The sequence below is a fragment of the Zingiber officinale genome, chromosome 2B, assembly GCF_018446385.1.
Source record: "Zingiber officinale cultivar Zhangliang chromosome 2B, Zo_v1.1, whole genome shotgun sequence".
Lineage (NCBI taxonomy): Eukaryota > Viridiplantae > Streptophyta > Magnoliopsida > Zingiberales > Zingiberaceae > Zingiber > Zingiber officinale.
In genome coordinates this window covers 44,231,942-44,245,484 of record NC_055989.1, presented here as the reverse complement: position 1 = coordinate 44,245,484, position 13,543 = coordinate 44,231,942, and the positions used below count along the sequence as shown (strand labels likewise).

Sequence of the window (13,543 nt, the reverse complement as noted above, 5' to 3'; positions counted from 1 at the left end):
AAAAAATTAATAATATTTCACTAAAAGGTTTAAATCATACCAGATGACAAGGTCAAGCTATCATTCCTCCAAATGTTTCCTCTGTTGGTTAGGCCTAGGAAAACATACCGGTTCCACTGTATAAAATTTTTTGTACAAGTGTCGAACCTTTCCTTAAATAACCTATTGTATTCTTTAGAAGTTAAATTAGGAATCGCAGACGGAACTTAACATCATTGATTCCAAATTTAACTTATCTATTCTTAATGGTTTAGATTTGAATCGCAAGCGGAACTTAACACTATTGATTCAAATCTACCTAAGTTATTAATTCCATAAATATTAATTTCCAAAATTGGCTTCCAGGACTGCATGGCGAGGCACATGACCTTCTTGGATATGGGAGCAACCACCACCGCCTAGGCAAAGCCTTTTAAGGAAAGCTGATATTTATTTCCTTAAATAACTCTAGGTTAACCAAAAATAACAATCGAATCACAAATTCGAAAAAGAAGAAAACACAAAATCGAAAAATAAATTCGATAAACTAGATCTAATTGCCTCTTGTATTTAGAATCCTTACAAAGAAAATAACTAGCATGATGCGGAAGAAAAATACTAGTTATACCTTCTCTTTGTAAGCTAATAACCTCGAGATCTTCTGCCGTATTCCTCGCCTCACCTTGGACGTCATGTGGGCGACGATCCTCCAAGATGAACACCACCCAAAAGAGCTTCTCCTCTTCTTCTAAAATCCGGCCACCAACAACCACAAAGGAGAAGAGAGCAAAGGGAAAGAGAGAAGGGAGAGGGTCAGCCACCAAGAGATCTCCAAGCAAGAGAATAAGAGTTGTGTCTCATGAAACCCCCTCACCCCTTCTTTTATATTACTTGCCCAAGGCAAATAAGGAAAAACCTTTTACAAAAAATAAAATCATCCAAGAGTTTTTCCTTTTTCCTTTTTCCTTTTTATTTTTCCTTTTCTTTCCTCTTAATTGAATCAATCACCAATCAATGGTTGTGATCAATCCTATTTGGTTTAGGATTATGTTTTGGCCGGCCCCTTGCTTGGGCACCAAGCAAGGTGGCCGGCCACCATATTTAGGAAAGAAAAATAATTTTTTTATAAAATTTTACAAGAAGAAAACCTCTTATAAAATTTACAAGCTCTCTTTCCTAAAGTAGGAGTTAAAAAAGGAAAGTTTTAAAAATTAAAACCATGTTTTAAAATTTAAAACTTCTCTAACAAAATTTCCTTTTTTAACATGATGATAGAAAATTTTAATTTTAAAATTTATCTCCCTTTTTTTTCCTTAAACCATGAGGATGGTTAAAAAAATGAAAGTTTTAAAATTTTTAAAACTCTCTATTAAAACATGTGGCCTAATTTAAATAAGGGAAGTTTTAAAAATTAAAATCTCTCTTTTAAAACTTATAGTTTTCTACAAAGAGAAGATTTTAAAAATTTAAAACACCCCTCCTATTTGAAATAATTGTGGCCGGCCCCTACATGCTTAGTCACCAAGCAATAGGGCAGACCCTATTAAAAAGAGATGTGGCCGGCCATTGCTTGGTCTCCAAGCAATGGGTCGGCCCCCTTCTTAGACACCAAGACGGGCCTTTCTTTGGATGGACTTGAGGATTTAATGAGGCTACGACAGTGACCTAGAGGAGAAATTGGTTTTGGCCTTCCGATGAGTTTGAGAATCCCGTGTTCACCCCGAACACACAACTCAAGTTTATCGATAATAACTCATTCCACTAGAGAGTTATTACCGCACTACCGCACCAATCCCAAATTACATTATGGGCTCCTTCTTATCTGTAACACCCACGAAATGATAAGCTATACCTATGGGTATTTTTCTTTTAAGAATAAAAGGGAATTGGAAATAGAACCAAAAAGAAATAAAAAGAAAGAAAGGTTAAGTTTGAACCTTGAACCTCCCACAAGTGATGAAGTTAAATTGGTGTATGGTAACCACTAGAGTAATGAATAATATATGAATAGAAAAGAATGGAAATTGTAGTTAAAAGTGAAAGTATAATTAAGTAAGGGAACAAGAGAAAAGCAAGTAGCTTTCCTCCTCTTCCTCTTGGTTAAGAAAAGAAGCAAGCAAAAGACAAGTTGCCTTTCTTCTTTCTTTTCTCTATTTTCGTGGGAATTAAGAGAGTGAGAAGATAGAGAAAACAAGGGGATGAATTGGGACACTTTTCATCCTCATTGGAATAAATAGGAATGAGGGAAAGAAAGTTGGTTAATTCTTCCTCCTTCTTCTTCCTCCTCCTTCTTCCTCCTTCTTCCTTCTCCACCGAAACCTAAACCTCTCCCTCTCTCATTTCTGAAAATCCAAGCTAAGGTTTTTCTTGCTAAGAAAAACTAATTTACAAGAAGGAGTCCTCAAGATCTACTCCTTACAAGCAAGAGAAGAAAAGAGAGAACTAGGAAGAGAAGTTTCTTCTTCCTCTTCACAAGGGTACCATCTTCCTTAGGAAAAGCAAGCAAGAGGATGTAAGTATCCCCTCACCTGTGGTACAAGTTGTTTATGTGTTTTCCATGAGGTTAGAATGCTTGAAAAACCTAGGAACACTTCTTGAAACTTTCGGCCAAAACTTGTATAAAGGATTTAGAGAAGTTTAAGACCTAACTAAGCATGCTTAATATGTTCTTATGATATGTACCCTAGTATGGATGTTTCTTATGCTTGTATGCTTACCTAAAACTTAGATCCATGCTCTTGAACTTTCGGCCAAAGTGTGAATAAAAGATTAGGAAGGCTTAAGACCAAAACTAAATATGCTCACTATGTCCTCATGATATGTACCCTATGATAAGAGATTAGTTTGGTGTTTTTTTTTATACTTGTATGTTGCTTTAAACCTAAATTCATGCTTATGAAGTGTTCGGCCATGATAGAGAAATTGACTAGGAGAAGTTAAAAATCTAGTCTACCCTGACCATGACATGTGATTAATATGTTATGAAGAGTACTTAGTGTTTTCACACTTGTATGTTGATTGGAACCCAAATGCATGCCACCTAAGGGAATTAGGGTTTCGGCCATGATAGAAATGAAGACCTAGAAGTGTTTAAAAAATTTAAGCTATCATGCTCATGACTTTCCTTATGAAAAGGTAGGAAGATTTCTTAGGGTTTCATGCTTGTAGGTTGTTTGGAACCTTGATATGTTACACTTTAGGGTTCGGCCATGATGAGAATTAAGACCTAGGAGAGCTTAAGACTTACTCCAACATGTTCATGACTCTTTTTATGGCATGATATAAAGCTAACTTAGGGTTATCATGTTTTGGATGTTGCTTGAAATCTAGATACATGCCTCCTTATGTTTCGGCCATGATAAATTTTAGGGTCCAAGGAAGCTTAAAATTTAATCTAGCATGCTCATGAATTCCCTTATGATATGATATGAAGTTAGCTTGATATTCATATGCTTGTATGTTGTTTAGAGCTTAAATTCTTTCTCCTTGAACTTTCGGCCATGATGAGAATCAAAGACCTAGGAAAGCTTAAAATTTGATTTAACATGCTTATGACTTTCCTTATGATATGACATGAAGTTAACATGATATTCTCATGCTTGTATGTTGTTTAGAGCTTAATTTCCTTCTTCATGAACTTTTGGCCATGTTGGAATTAAAGACCTAGGAAAGCTTAAAATTTAATCTAACATGCTCATGACTTTCCTTATGATATGATATGAAGTTAATATGATATTCTCATGCTTGTATGTTGTTTAGAACTTAGTTTCATGCTCCTTAATATTCAGCCAGAACAAGATTTAAATACCTAGGGAGCTTAAAACCTAAACAAAACATGCTCATGATGTTCCTTAAAGTATATAATATGAAATTTGTTTAGGCTTCATATGCTTTTGTGCCACTTATAACCTAGGTTCATGCTTTACAATGTTTCGGCCATAACTAGGTTAAAAGACCTAGGGAGCTTGGAACCTAACTAGATATGCTCATGATGTTATTTATGATAAATGCTATGAAATTGATTTAGGGTTCATATGCTTTTATGTTGCTTGTACCCTAGGTCAATACTTTGAATGTTTCGGCCTCCCTATAGGATATGGTGATTGAAATCCGATTATGAATCATTATGTGCCTCACATGCTACATTATGAATTAAGAGATGTTAGTTAATGATCCCATGCATGATTATGTTTCTCTATGATAGGTGATGTGTTCATTTATGTATGCTTATGAACCATGCATGATAATGTCTCTTATGATGTGCTATGTGCTCAAGTATGCATGCTTTATGATATGACAAGTAATATGCTCATTTATGTATGTTTATGATCCATGCATGATAATGTCTCTTATGATGTGCTATGTGCTCAAGTATGCATGCTTTATGATATGACAAGCAAAGGCCTAAGCGTTGCTTCCCTAGTAGTTGGGACTAAGAGCACTCTTTATGATATGACAAGTAAAGGCCCAAGAGTTGCTTCCCTTTTTGTTAGGACTAAGAGCACTCTTCATGATATGACAAGATATGATATGCTATGTTATGACATGAACCATGATATGCTATTTTACTTTGTATGGCTTGTACCAAGGGTGGGCTCCATAAGCGCCCCTAGGCCGACGGACTATGAACGAGTCTAGTAAAAAGGGATGGGCTCCTTAGTACGCCCCTAGGTCGACGGTCGTAGTACGAACCTAGTTCCCTAGTAGGTTCGGGGCTAGCTACCCTGTCCTAGGGATTGCGCGCATTTATATATGTATGTGGTACAAGCCGGGCCCTCATGATGATATTACGTTCAAGTACTATATGATATGTTTTAAGACATCTTGCACATGACATGACATATGTTTTAAAAGGCATCTTGCATGATATTTCTTTATGACATGTTATGCTCTTATGATTTATATGACATGATGCTCTTTATTTATGATATGATACATCATGATATTTCTTTATGACATGTTATGCTCTTATGATTTATATGACATGATGCTTTTTTATTTATGATATGATACATCATGATATTTCTTTATGACATGTTATGCTCTTATGATTTATATGACATGATGCTCTTATGATTTATGATATGATATAGCATGATGATCTTTATGAGATAATATGTTTGATGCTATGTTTACATGATATGATGTTCAGATGATTATGTCTCCATTGTTATATGCTTATGTGTTTATGACATGAAATACGTTTTTTTGTGAGTAGGAAAGGATCTTACTAAGCCTGTGTGCTTATAGCTTACTTTCCTTGTACCACAGATAAAGGCAAAGAATGGATAAACTAGGGGAGCCGCAAGAGAGGCAAGAGATGTGTGTGGTGGTGGCTCGGCTAAGAAAAAGAAAAAGACCTGCTTATGTTATTTTATGTTGACATGAACTAAGTTTATTTATGTTAATGTTCCGCATGATTTCATGATACTTATAAATAAGTTCTTCCGCTGTTTTATTTTAAGAAAAAGAAATTTTAATATGCATGTGTAAGTAACCCCGCCCTACTAGCAGGAGGGGCGAGCGTTACAAGTTGGTATCAGAGCGAGGTTAGCCTTTCCGCTACACACACATCAAGCCTCCATCTTGCCGCTCCAAGTAAGACTTTTTTTACTTACTCTATTCTATTTATGCATGATAAGAGATGTTTTTAGTATCCATGAACCTAAGTATGACTGATATAGATTTCCTTTATGTATGATAAGCGATGTTAAATGTGCACGAATATAAGTAGGGATAACTCTAGACTTATGCTAGTCTTATTATTATTTATGGAAATAGATATGGCTAGAAGACACGGTAACAGGACCGAGGAGACAATGACTCCACCAGATCTGACCCAAGTGGTCACAGATCTCCAGCGTCAGATCACGGAACAACAACAAGTGATCACTGCTTTGATGGGTCAGCAAGGAAATCCTGTCACCCCACCAGCAAATCAGAATGCAGTGCCCGTCATACCAATAGTTGCACCAGTACCACCGATGGCCCCTGCCCCAATGGTCCGACAGGAGACCTACTTGATACAGTGGCTAAGGCTGAAGCCGGAGAACTTCTCGGGTACTTGTGAGCCATGGGACGCCCAGGCCTGGTTCAAGATAGTGGAAAGTATAGTAGAACTGCTGGACTGGCCTGTACCAGAAAAGATCAAGTGCGTATCATTTTGCTTCTCTGGAGACGCAAGAATGTGGTGGGAAAGAGTTAAGGCTAAGAGACAAGTTAATCAGATGAACTGGACGGACTTCGAAGCAGAGTTCTTCGAGGAATTCTTTCATATGCAAGTAACAAACCGGCACTACGACGAGTTCACCGAGTTCTGGCAAGGTGACTTATTAGTTAACGAAGCAGTGAAGTGCTTCAACCGTCTCGCACGCCTCTGCCCAGAATTGGTTAGCACGGAAAGAGAAAGGGTCAGACTGATGCTGAAAATGCTCCGACCCGAGATAGCTTTGAATGTGGCCGGCGGAATTAATAGACCGCAGACTACAGAAGAGCTGGTCAGCAGTACTTTGATCACCGAACACTATCAGAAGGCAATGAACGAGAATAAGAATCAGGCACAGACAGGAGGACAGAAACCTCAAGGTACCAAAACAAGCTGGAAAGGAAATTCTAATGGAAAAAGGAAGTAATGGAACAACACTAAAGGGGGACCAACAAATAAGCAACCTAAATACCCTCAGTGTACCATTTATGGGAAGCAACATTCCAGAGTATGCCACAAGGGTACAAGAGAGTGTTACAATTGCGGACGGGAAGGACATATGGCCAGGGACTACCCTATCCAGTCCCAGACACCATCCCAGCATTATAACCAGAACAGGAGTGCTCCCTCACAGCTACACCAGATGCAAGCTGCCATTGAAGGAACTCCGATTAGTCAAGGGAGACTGGAAGCCCCGCCAACTACGACGAACGCCAGGGTTTTCTCTCTTACCAAGGATGATGTGGCGAGTGCCTCTACAGTTGTCACAGGTCAGCTGCCTATTTTCAGTCAGTATGCTAATGTGTTATTTGATACTGGGGCAACACACTCATTTGTCTCTACACCCTTCATGGAGAAGTTAGAGATACCACCACAAGCCTTAAATGGCAAATTCTTAACAACCCTGCCTTCGGGAGAAGTAATGTCATCTACTCATATGTTGCGGGCCACGCCCATCAGAATCGTAGGCAAAGAACTCTATTGTGATCTGATAGTGCTTGACATGCAGGATTATGATAGTATATTGGGCATGGATTTCTTGAGCAAGTATGGTGCTTCAATCGATTGTCGTAAAAGAAAAGTAGTTTTCCGACCAGAAGCTGAACCGATATTCGAGTTTATCAGGGAACCCAGGGGAGATTAGTGCTACGGGGCCGAAGATGTGACCGGACAACTCTCTACCCTGACTATAGTACCGACGCTGTTCGATGATATATTGGGGAAGCAAACCCGTGACCCAAGCATCTAGAAGGTAAAGCAAGAAGTACTAGAGGGAAAGAATGATGGATTCCGCGTCGCTGACAGTGGAATATTATACCTCAAGGATCGTTTATGTATTCCCGACGACCTAGAGTTGCGAAGGAAGATATTAGAAGAAGCCCATGCAACACCCTATGCAATGCATCCGGGATCCACCAAAATGTACCAAGATCTGAAAAAGAAATTCTGGTGGTCCGGTATAAAAAAAGATATGGCTCAGTACGTCAGTACCTGCCTGACCTGTTAGAGGGTTAAGTAGAACACCAGAGGCCTGGAGGATTACTGCAGCTAATCCAAATTCCAGAGTGGAAATGGAAAGATATCTCTATGGACTTTATCTCAGGATTACCTAAGACAACAAACGGCTATGACGCTATATGGGTAATCATGGACAGATTAACAAAATCCGCCCATTTCCTGGCAATCAAGATGACTTATTCAATTGAGCAACTGGCTCAATTATATGTCAAGGAAATTATTAGATTACATGGGATTCCTAAGACTATCATTTCTGACAGAGATGGTCGCTTTATTTCATATATTTGGGAATGTGTTCAGAAGGCTCTCGGCACAAAGCTATTATTCAGTACTGCCTTCTACCCTCAGACCGACGGACAAACAGAAAGGGTGAACCAAGTACTGGAAGACATGTTACGGGCTTGCGCCTTAGACTTCAAAGGGAGCTGGTGCCGATATTTATGCTTAGCAGAATTCGCCTACAACAATAGTTATCAGACTACTATTGGAATGACGCCCTACGAGGCTCTGTATGGGAGGAAATGTAGATTCCCTATATGTTGGTACGAAGGCGGTGAAAAGAAGGAGATGGGATTTCAAACAGAGTTCATCGATAACACCACCCGTGCTATACAAAACATCCGCCAAAGAATAGAAACTGCTCAGAGTCGACAGAAGAATTACGCGGATAAGCGACGAAGGCCATTGGAATTCAATGTCGAAGACTCAGTATTCCTCAAGGTAGCTCCTATGAAAGGAGTAATGAGGTTCGGTAAGAAGGGAAAGCTAAGCCTGCGATATGTGGGACCATATCAAGTTTTGAAAAGAATTGGCAAGGTAGCTTACGAAATAGAGCTGCCTCAGGAGATGTCAGCCATCCACAACGTGTTCCACGTTTCGATGCTAAAGAAATGTATTCTGAGCACGGACCAAGTGATCGAACCACAGACAGTACAAGTGCAAGAGGACCTAAGTTATGAGAGCCGACCGGTCCAGATATCAGATCGAGATATCAAAAGACTAAGGAACAAAGAGGTACCTTTAGTAAAGGTCCTAAGGCAAAATCAAAGGTTCGAAGAAGCCACTTGGGAGCGAGAAGACGATATGAAACGGAAGTATCCTGAGCTATTTTAAGTTCGAGGATGAACTTTCTATGAGGTATATGGTACTGTAACACCCACGAAATGATAAGCTATACCTATGGGTATTTTTCTTTTAAGAATAAAAGGGAAATGGAAATAGAACCAAAAAGAAATAAAAAAGAAAGAGAGGTTAAGGTTTGAACCTTGAACCTCCCACAAGTGATGAAGTTAAATTGGTGTATGGTAACCACTAGAGTAATGAATAATATATGAATAGAAAAGAATGGAAATTGTAGTTAAAAGTGAAAGTATAATTAAGTAAGGGAACAAGAGAAAAGCAAGTAACTTTCTTCCTCTTCCTCTTGGTTAAGAAAAGAAGCAAGCAAAAGACAAGTTGCCTTTCTTCTTTCTTTTCTCTATTTTCGTGGGAATTAAGAGAGTGAGAAGATAGAGAAAATAAGGGGATGAATGGGACACTTTTCATCCTCATTGGAATAAATAGGAATGAGGGAAAGAAAGTTGGTTAATTCTTCCTCCTTCTTCTTCCTCCTCCTTATTCCTCCTTCTTCTTCCTCCTCCTTATTCCTCCTTCTTCCTTCTCCACCGAAACCTAAACCTCTCCCTCTCTCATTTATGAAAATCCAAGCTAAGGTTTTTCTTGCTAAGAAAAACTAATTTACAAGAAGGAGTCCTCAAGATCTACTCCTTACAAGCAAGAGAAGAAAAGAGAGAACTAGGAAGAGAAGTTTCTTCTTCCTCTTCACAAGGGTACCATCTTCCTTAGGAAAAACAAGCAAGAGGATGTAAGTATCCCCTCACCTGTGGTACAAGTTGTTTATGTGTTTTACATGAGGTTAGAATGCTTGAAAAACCTAGGAACACTTCTTGAAACTTTCGGCCAAAACTTGTATAAAGGATTTAGAGAAGTTTAAGACCTAACTAAGCATGCTTAATATGTTCTTATGATATGTACCCTAGTATGGATGTTTCTTATGCTTGTATGCTTACCTAAAACTTAGATCCATGCTCTTGAACTTTCGGCCAAAGTGTGAATAAAAGAATAGGAAGGCTTAAGACCAAAACTAAATATGCTCACTATGTCCTCATGATATGTACTCTATGATAAGAGATTAGTTTGGTGTTTTTTTTTATACTTGTATGTTGCTTTAAACCTAAATTCATGCTTATGAAGTGTTCGGCCATGATAGAGAAATTGACTAGGAGAAGTTAAAAATCTAGTCTACCCTGACCATGACTTGTGATTAATATGTTATGAAGAGTACTTAGTGTTTCACTACAAGAAAAACTGGATTTAACCACACCTAATAGACAACAGTTTTTCAAGAAATTGTTGTCTTTTTTTCCATTTAACAACAATTTTATTGAAAACTGTTGTTGTTCACCATAATATTTTTTAAATAACAACAGTTTTTCAAAACACTATTGTCTAATGTGTGTCAAAGACAACGATTTTAAAAAACTATTATCTTTTAGTGTTACTTATGTGATAATATACAACAGTTTTATTAAACTGTTGTCTATTGAATGTTGTTGAATCCTAAAAACACAACAGTTTTTTTAACTTCATGAAAAAAAAACCTAAAACCCACTTCTCTGTGACTCTTCAAACGAACAAAAACCTATCTCCGACTCCTCCTTCGCAACTCCTCCGCGAAAGACGCTCCTCCTCCAAATTTGACTTTATTTGGAGGTCAAATGATGGAGATCAAGCAGAATTAATATGAGTCGTTGATGCAGATCAAGAGAAATCTTCCTCCTTCATTCATATCTAAGCTATCCAACCCTCAATCGAGATTTGAAGCTACATGGACCATTGGATCGAAGCAAGAAGGTAACTAGATCCGCACCACTCATCTCTTTATCAGCTAGATCAAATGGATCCATCTTCATCAAATCAAACGACCCAGATTAAAGGAGGAGAAAACCATTCCCTTTCCTTTATTTCTTCGCATGGCACAGTACCAGAACACCCGATTCTGATCTCGCGCGGCTTCTCCTCGAGCTAGGGCTCGCGACGCCACCGCCCTTCCACTTCTTCTCCTTCACCAACGGCCGGCGGTAACCTCTGCCCACACACCGCCGCCGGCCGGCCATCCACTGCCCAATCTTCCTCTTCTGGATTCCAATCTGTGACGGCAACAGCAAACATCTCTTGGTAGCAATAGCGAGCGACGACAGCAGCAACGAGCATCCACCTTGTCGGAGGGGTTCTCCGACAAGTTCCTTCACCTTACGGTGGTCTTCTTCACTTCTTCCTACTGGGGTTTAGGCGGTAGCGGCAGAGGTTGGCGGCGGTTCATTCCAGCACCTCCATTACTTCCGTTCATCTTCCATCCAAGGGGGTTCCTTGGTGGAAGATAGTCCTTTTAAATGTATATTAATAGTCAAATTTCTTCTTCAGTATCTGCGCAACTAGGGTAACTGAATCCACACTCAGATATTGCTGGCCTCAGCTATGGAAGAAAAGGAAATTAAATAATGTATAAATATACATATGCCTAATTGACTAAACTTTTACTTTTTCTGGTAACTACTTTTGTTGAAGGTCACTGACTATGAGCTTATTCCCGGAGGGAGGAATATCAGAGTAACTGAGGAGACAAAGCATGAATATGTGGATCTTGTGGCTGAACACATTTTGACCACAGCTATTCATCCTCAGATCAATTCTTTTCTAGAAGGCTTCAATGAATTAGTGCCTAAGGAACTTATTTCAAAATTCAATGACAAGGAACTCGAACTTCTTCTAAGTGGACTTCCAGAGATTGACCGTAAGTTTGTTTCTTATTTAATTAAAAGTCAGAGTATTGTACTTCATTTAATTCATCTTGCATCATGCAGTTGATGATCTTCAAACCAACACAGAGTATACTGGATATTCAGCTGCTTCTACTGTAATTCAGTGGTTTTGGGAAGTTGTTAAATCATTTAACAAGGAGGATATGGCGAGATTACTACAATTTGTTACTGGAACATCAAAGGTATATTATGACAGTTTTATTGTTTTTTTACTTGACTTTTCTTGATCTTTTGACAGGAGATACTACTGACACATAACTAGTTACTAACACAGGCAAAGAGAAAACCTAATTACACTTGAAAACAAAGCATAATATAGAAGTTGAAAATGAATGGTGCACAATTATGCAGCACTGTTGAATAAATACAGCATAATAAAAAAAGATTTAGCAGACAAATGCATCTCTTCTTGTTGATTTTCAGTGCACTTACACAATAGTATAGTAACATTTTGTTCCTAACAAGCAATTAAGGCCTTGCACGCCTAGTGGGTTGAATAGTAAAGTTCGGTTGACAGGATTTATAATCTTTTGGATGTAATTCAGGTTCCCCTGGAGGGGTTTAAAGCATTACAGGGTATATATGGTCCCCAGCAGTTTCAGATTCACAAGGCATATGGTGCTCCTGAAAGGCTGCCCTCTGCACATACCTGGTAATGTCTTGCCACCAATTGTAAAATTCTTTCAGGGGTATAATTATGTTCTACATCTTGGTGTTTTCCATTCCCTCCATTCAATTATATTTTTTTGCATTTGATGCTTTCATGTTTCTCTTTACTTGAATCTTAACCAAACATTAATAACTTTCAATCAATGTGCAGTTTTAACCAACTAGATCTACCAGAATACTCTTCCAGGGAATAATTAGAAGAAAGGTTGCTGCTTGCTATCCATAAAGCTAGTGAAGGCTTTGGTTTTGGTTAGACCTTGTGGCAGTTGATAACATATGACTATTTTCTCTCTGCCATGTACAGGTCAGTTGCTTTCTTTGATCTCTCAAATATATTGTTAGCCTTAATTTTTAGGTTAACTAGCTTATTTTGTACCAAAAATTAACTAACTGGTCTTTCAATTTTATAGCATGTCCATTTTATCATTTATTTTACCAATTGCTGATTTTGACCCATCAAATGCCTCTTTGAGTGAGGAGGATTTCTCTCGACCTGCCTAGGTGGGAGTATTGACTCACTACTCAGACTCAACCATTGGCTTAAAAGTTCTACTTGATAATCTCTCACCCTAACTTGAAAAAGATTTCATTGGCAACAAGTCACCATATCACAATTTCCACTTAAGTCCCTGTCAATGCACAAAAGTATGATGCGTAAGCTAGGATCATTCTTAATCAAACAGCATGTAAAGTCTAGTGGTGACTCTATCAATTTCAACACCAAACCATTCTTAGTTAAGAAATTTAAGAGCCACCATATTGTTTCAAGAGGTTACCATTTATGTTACATAAATAACGCTTTTTGCACTTCTGTTAGATGACTATATCAAATGGTTTTTATGGTTATGTAACATTTATGCAATGCAATTAGAATCACGCGTACAGTTTAGTTTCTGATTTGTAATATATATCTTTATTCGAATAGGTGTCCTCAAGAGTATTGGGAAGAATGCCGACAAGTTAAAAAAATGAAGACTTTAACAAATTAAGGAGCACTAGGAGCTGCAATCCCTCCTCTTCACCGACATCTAAGTAGAAAATCTCGTGTTACATTGTTCTACCTTTGTTTTAATAGTGTTATCATATTGTTGGTTGCTTATGAAATTTTGTTGGTTGCTTATGAAATTTTTTCAGAATGTTATAGATATTATTTTTGAATGTTAGAAAATTGTATATTAAATTTTATTTTGAAATTTAGTATTTTGAATGATTTATAATGTTAGAAAATTGTGTATTAATTTTTTTTATTTTTTATCTAAAAAAGACAACGGTTTTTCACCGTTGTAAAAAT

The 13,543-nt window shown here is 38.0% G+C and overlaps 1 protein-coding gene across 1 annotated transcript; it reads left to right on the top strand.

Moving 5' to 3' along the window:
• The first annotated feature begins 6,254 nt into the window (after window positions 1-6,254).
• LOC122048250 (E3 ubiquitin-protein ligase UPL1-like) lies at window positions 6,255-12,478 on the top strand. The gene is made up of 5 exons (XM_042609845.1): window positions 6,255-6,368; window positions 11,330-11,555; window positions 11,626-11,765; window positions 12,129-12,235; window positions 12,404-12,478. Exons 1-5 carry the CDS (start codon window positions 6,255-6,257, stop codon window positions 12,444-12,446), a joined length of 630 nt encoding a protein of 209 aa, XP_042465779.1. The 3' UTR covers window positions 12,447-12,478.
• The last annotated feature ends 1,065 nt before the right edge of the window (window positions 12,479-13,543 follow it).

Coding starts and splice junctions, on each gene's coding strand:
- LOC122048250 (XM_042609845.1), top strand. CDS start 6,255: ATGCAAGTAACAAACCGGCACTACGACGAGTTCACCGAGTTCTGGCAA. Junction 6,369..11,329: donor CACGCCTCTGCCCAGAATTG/GTTAGCACGGAA, acceptor CTTTTGTTGAAG/GTCACTGACTATGAGCTTAT. Junction 12,236..12,403: donor CTGCCCTCTGCACATACCTG/GTAATGTCTTGC, acceptor ATCAATGTGCAG/TTTTAACCAACTAGATCTAC.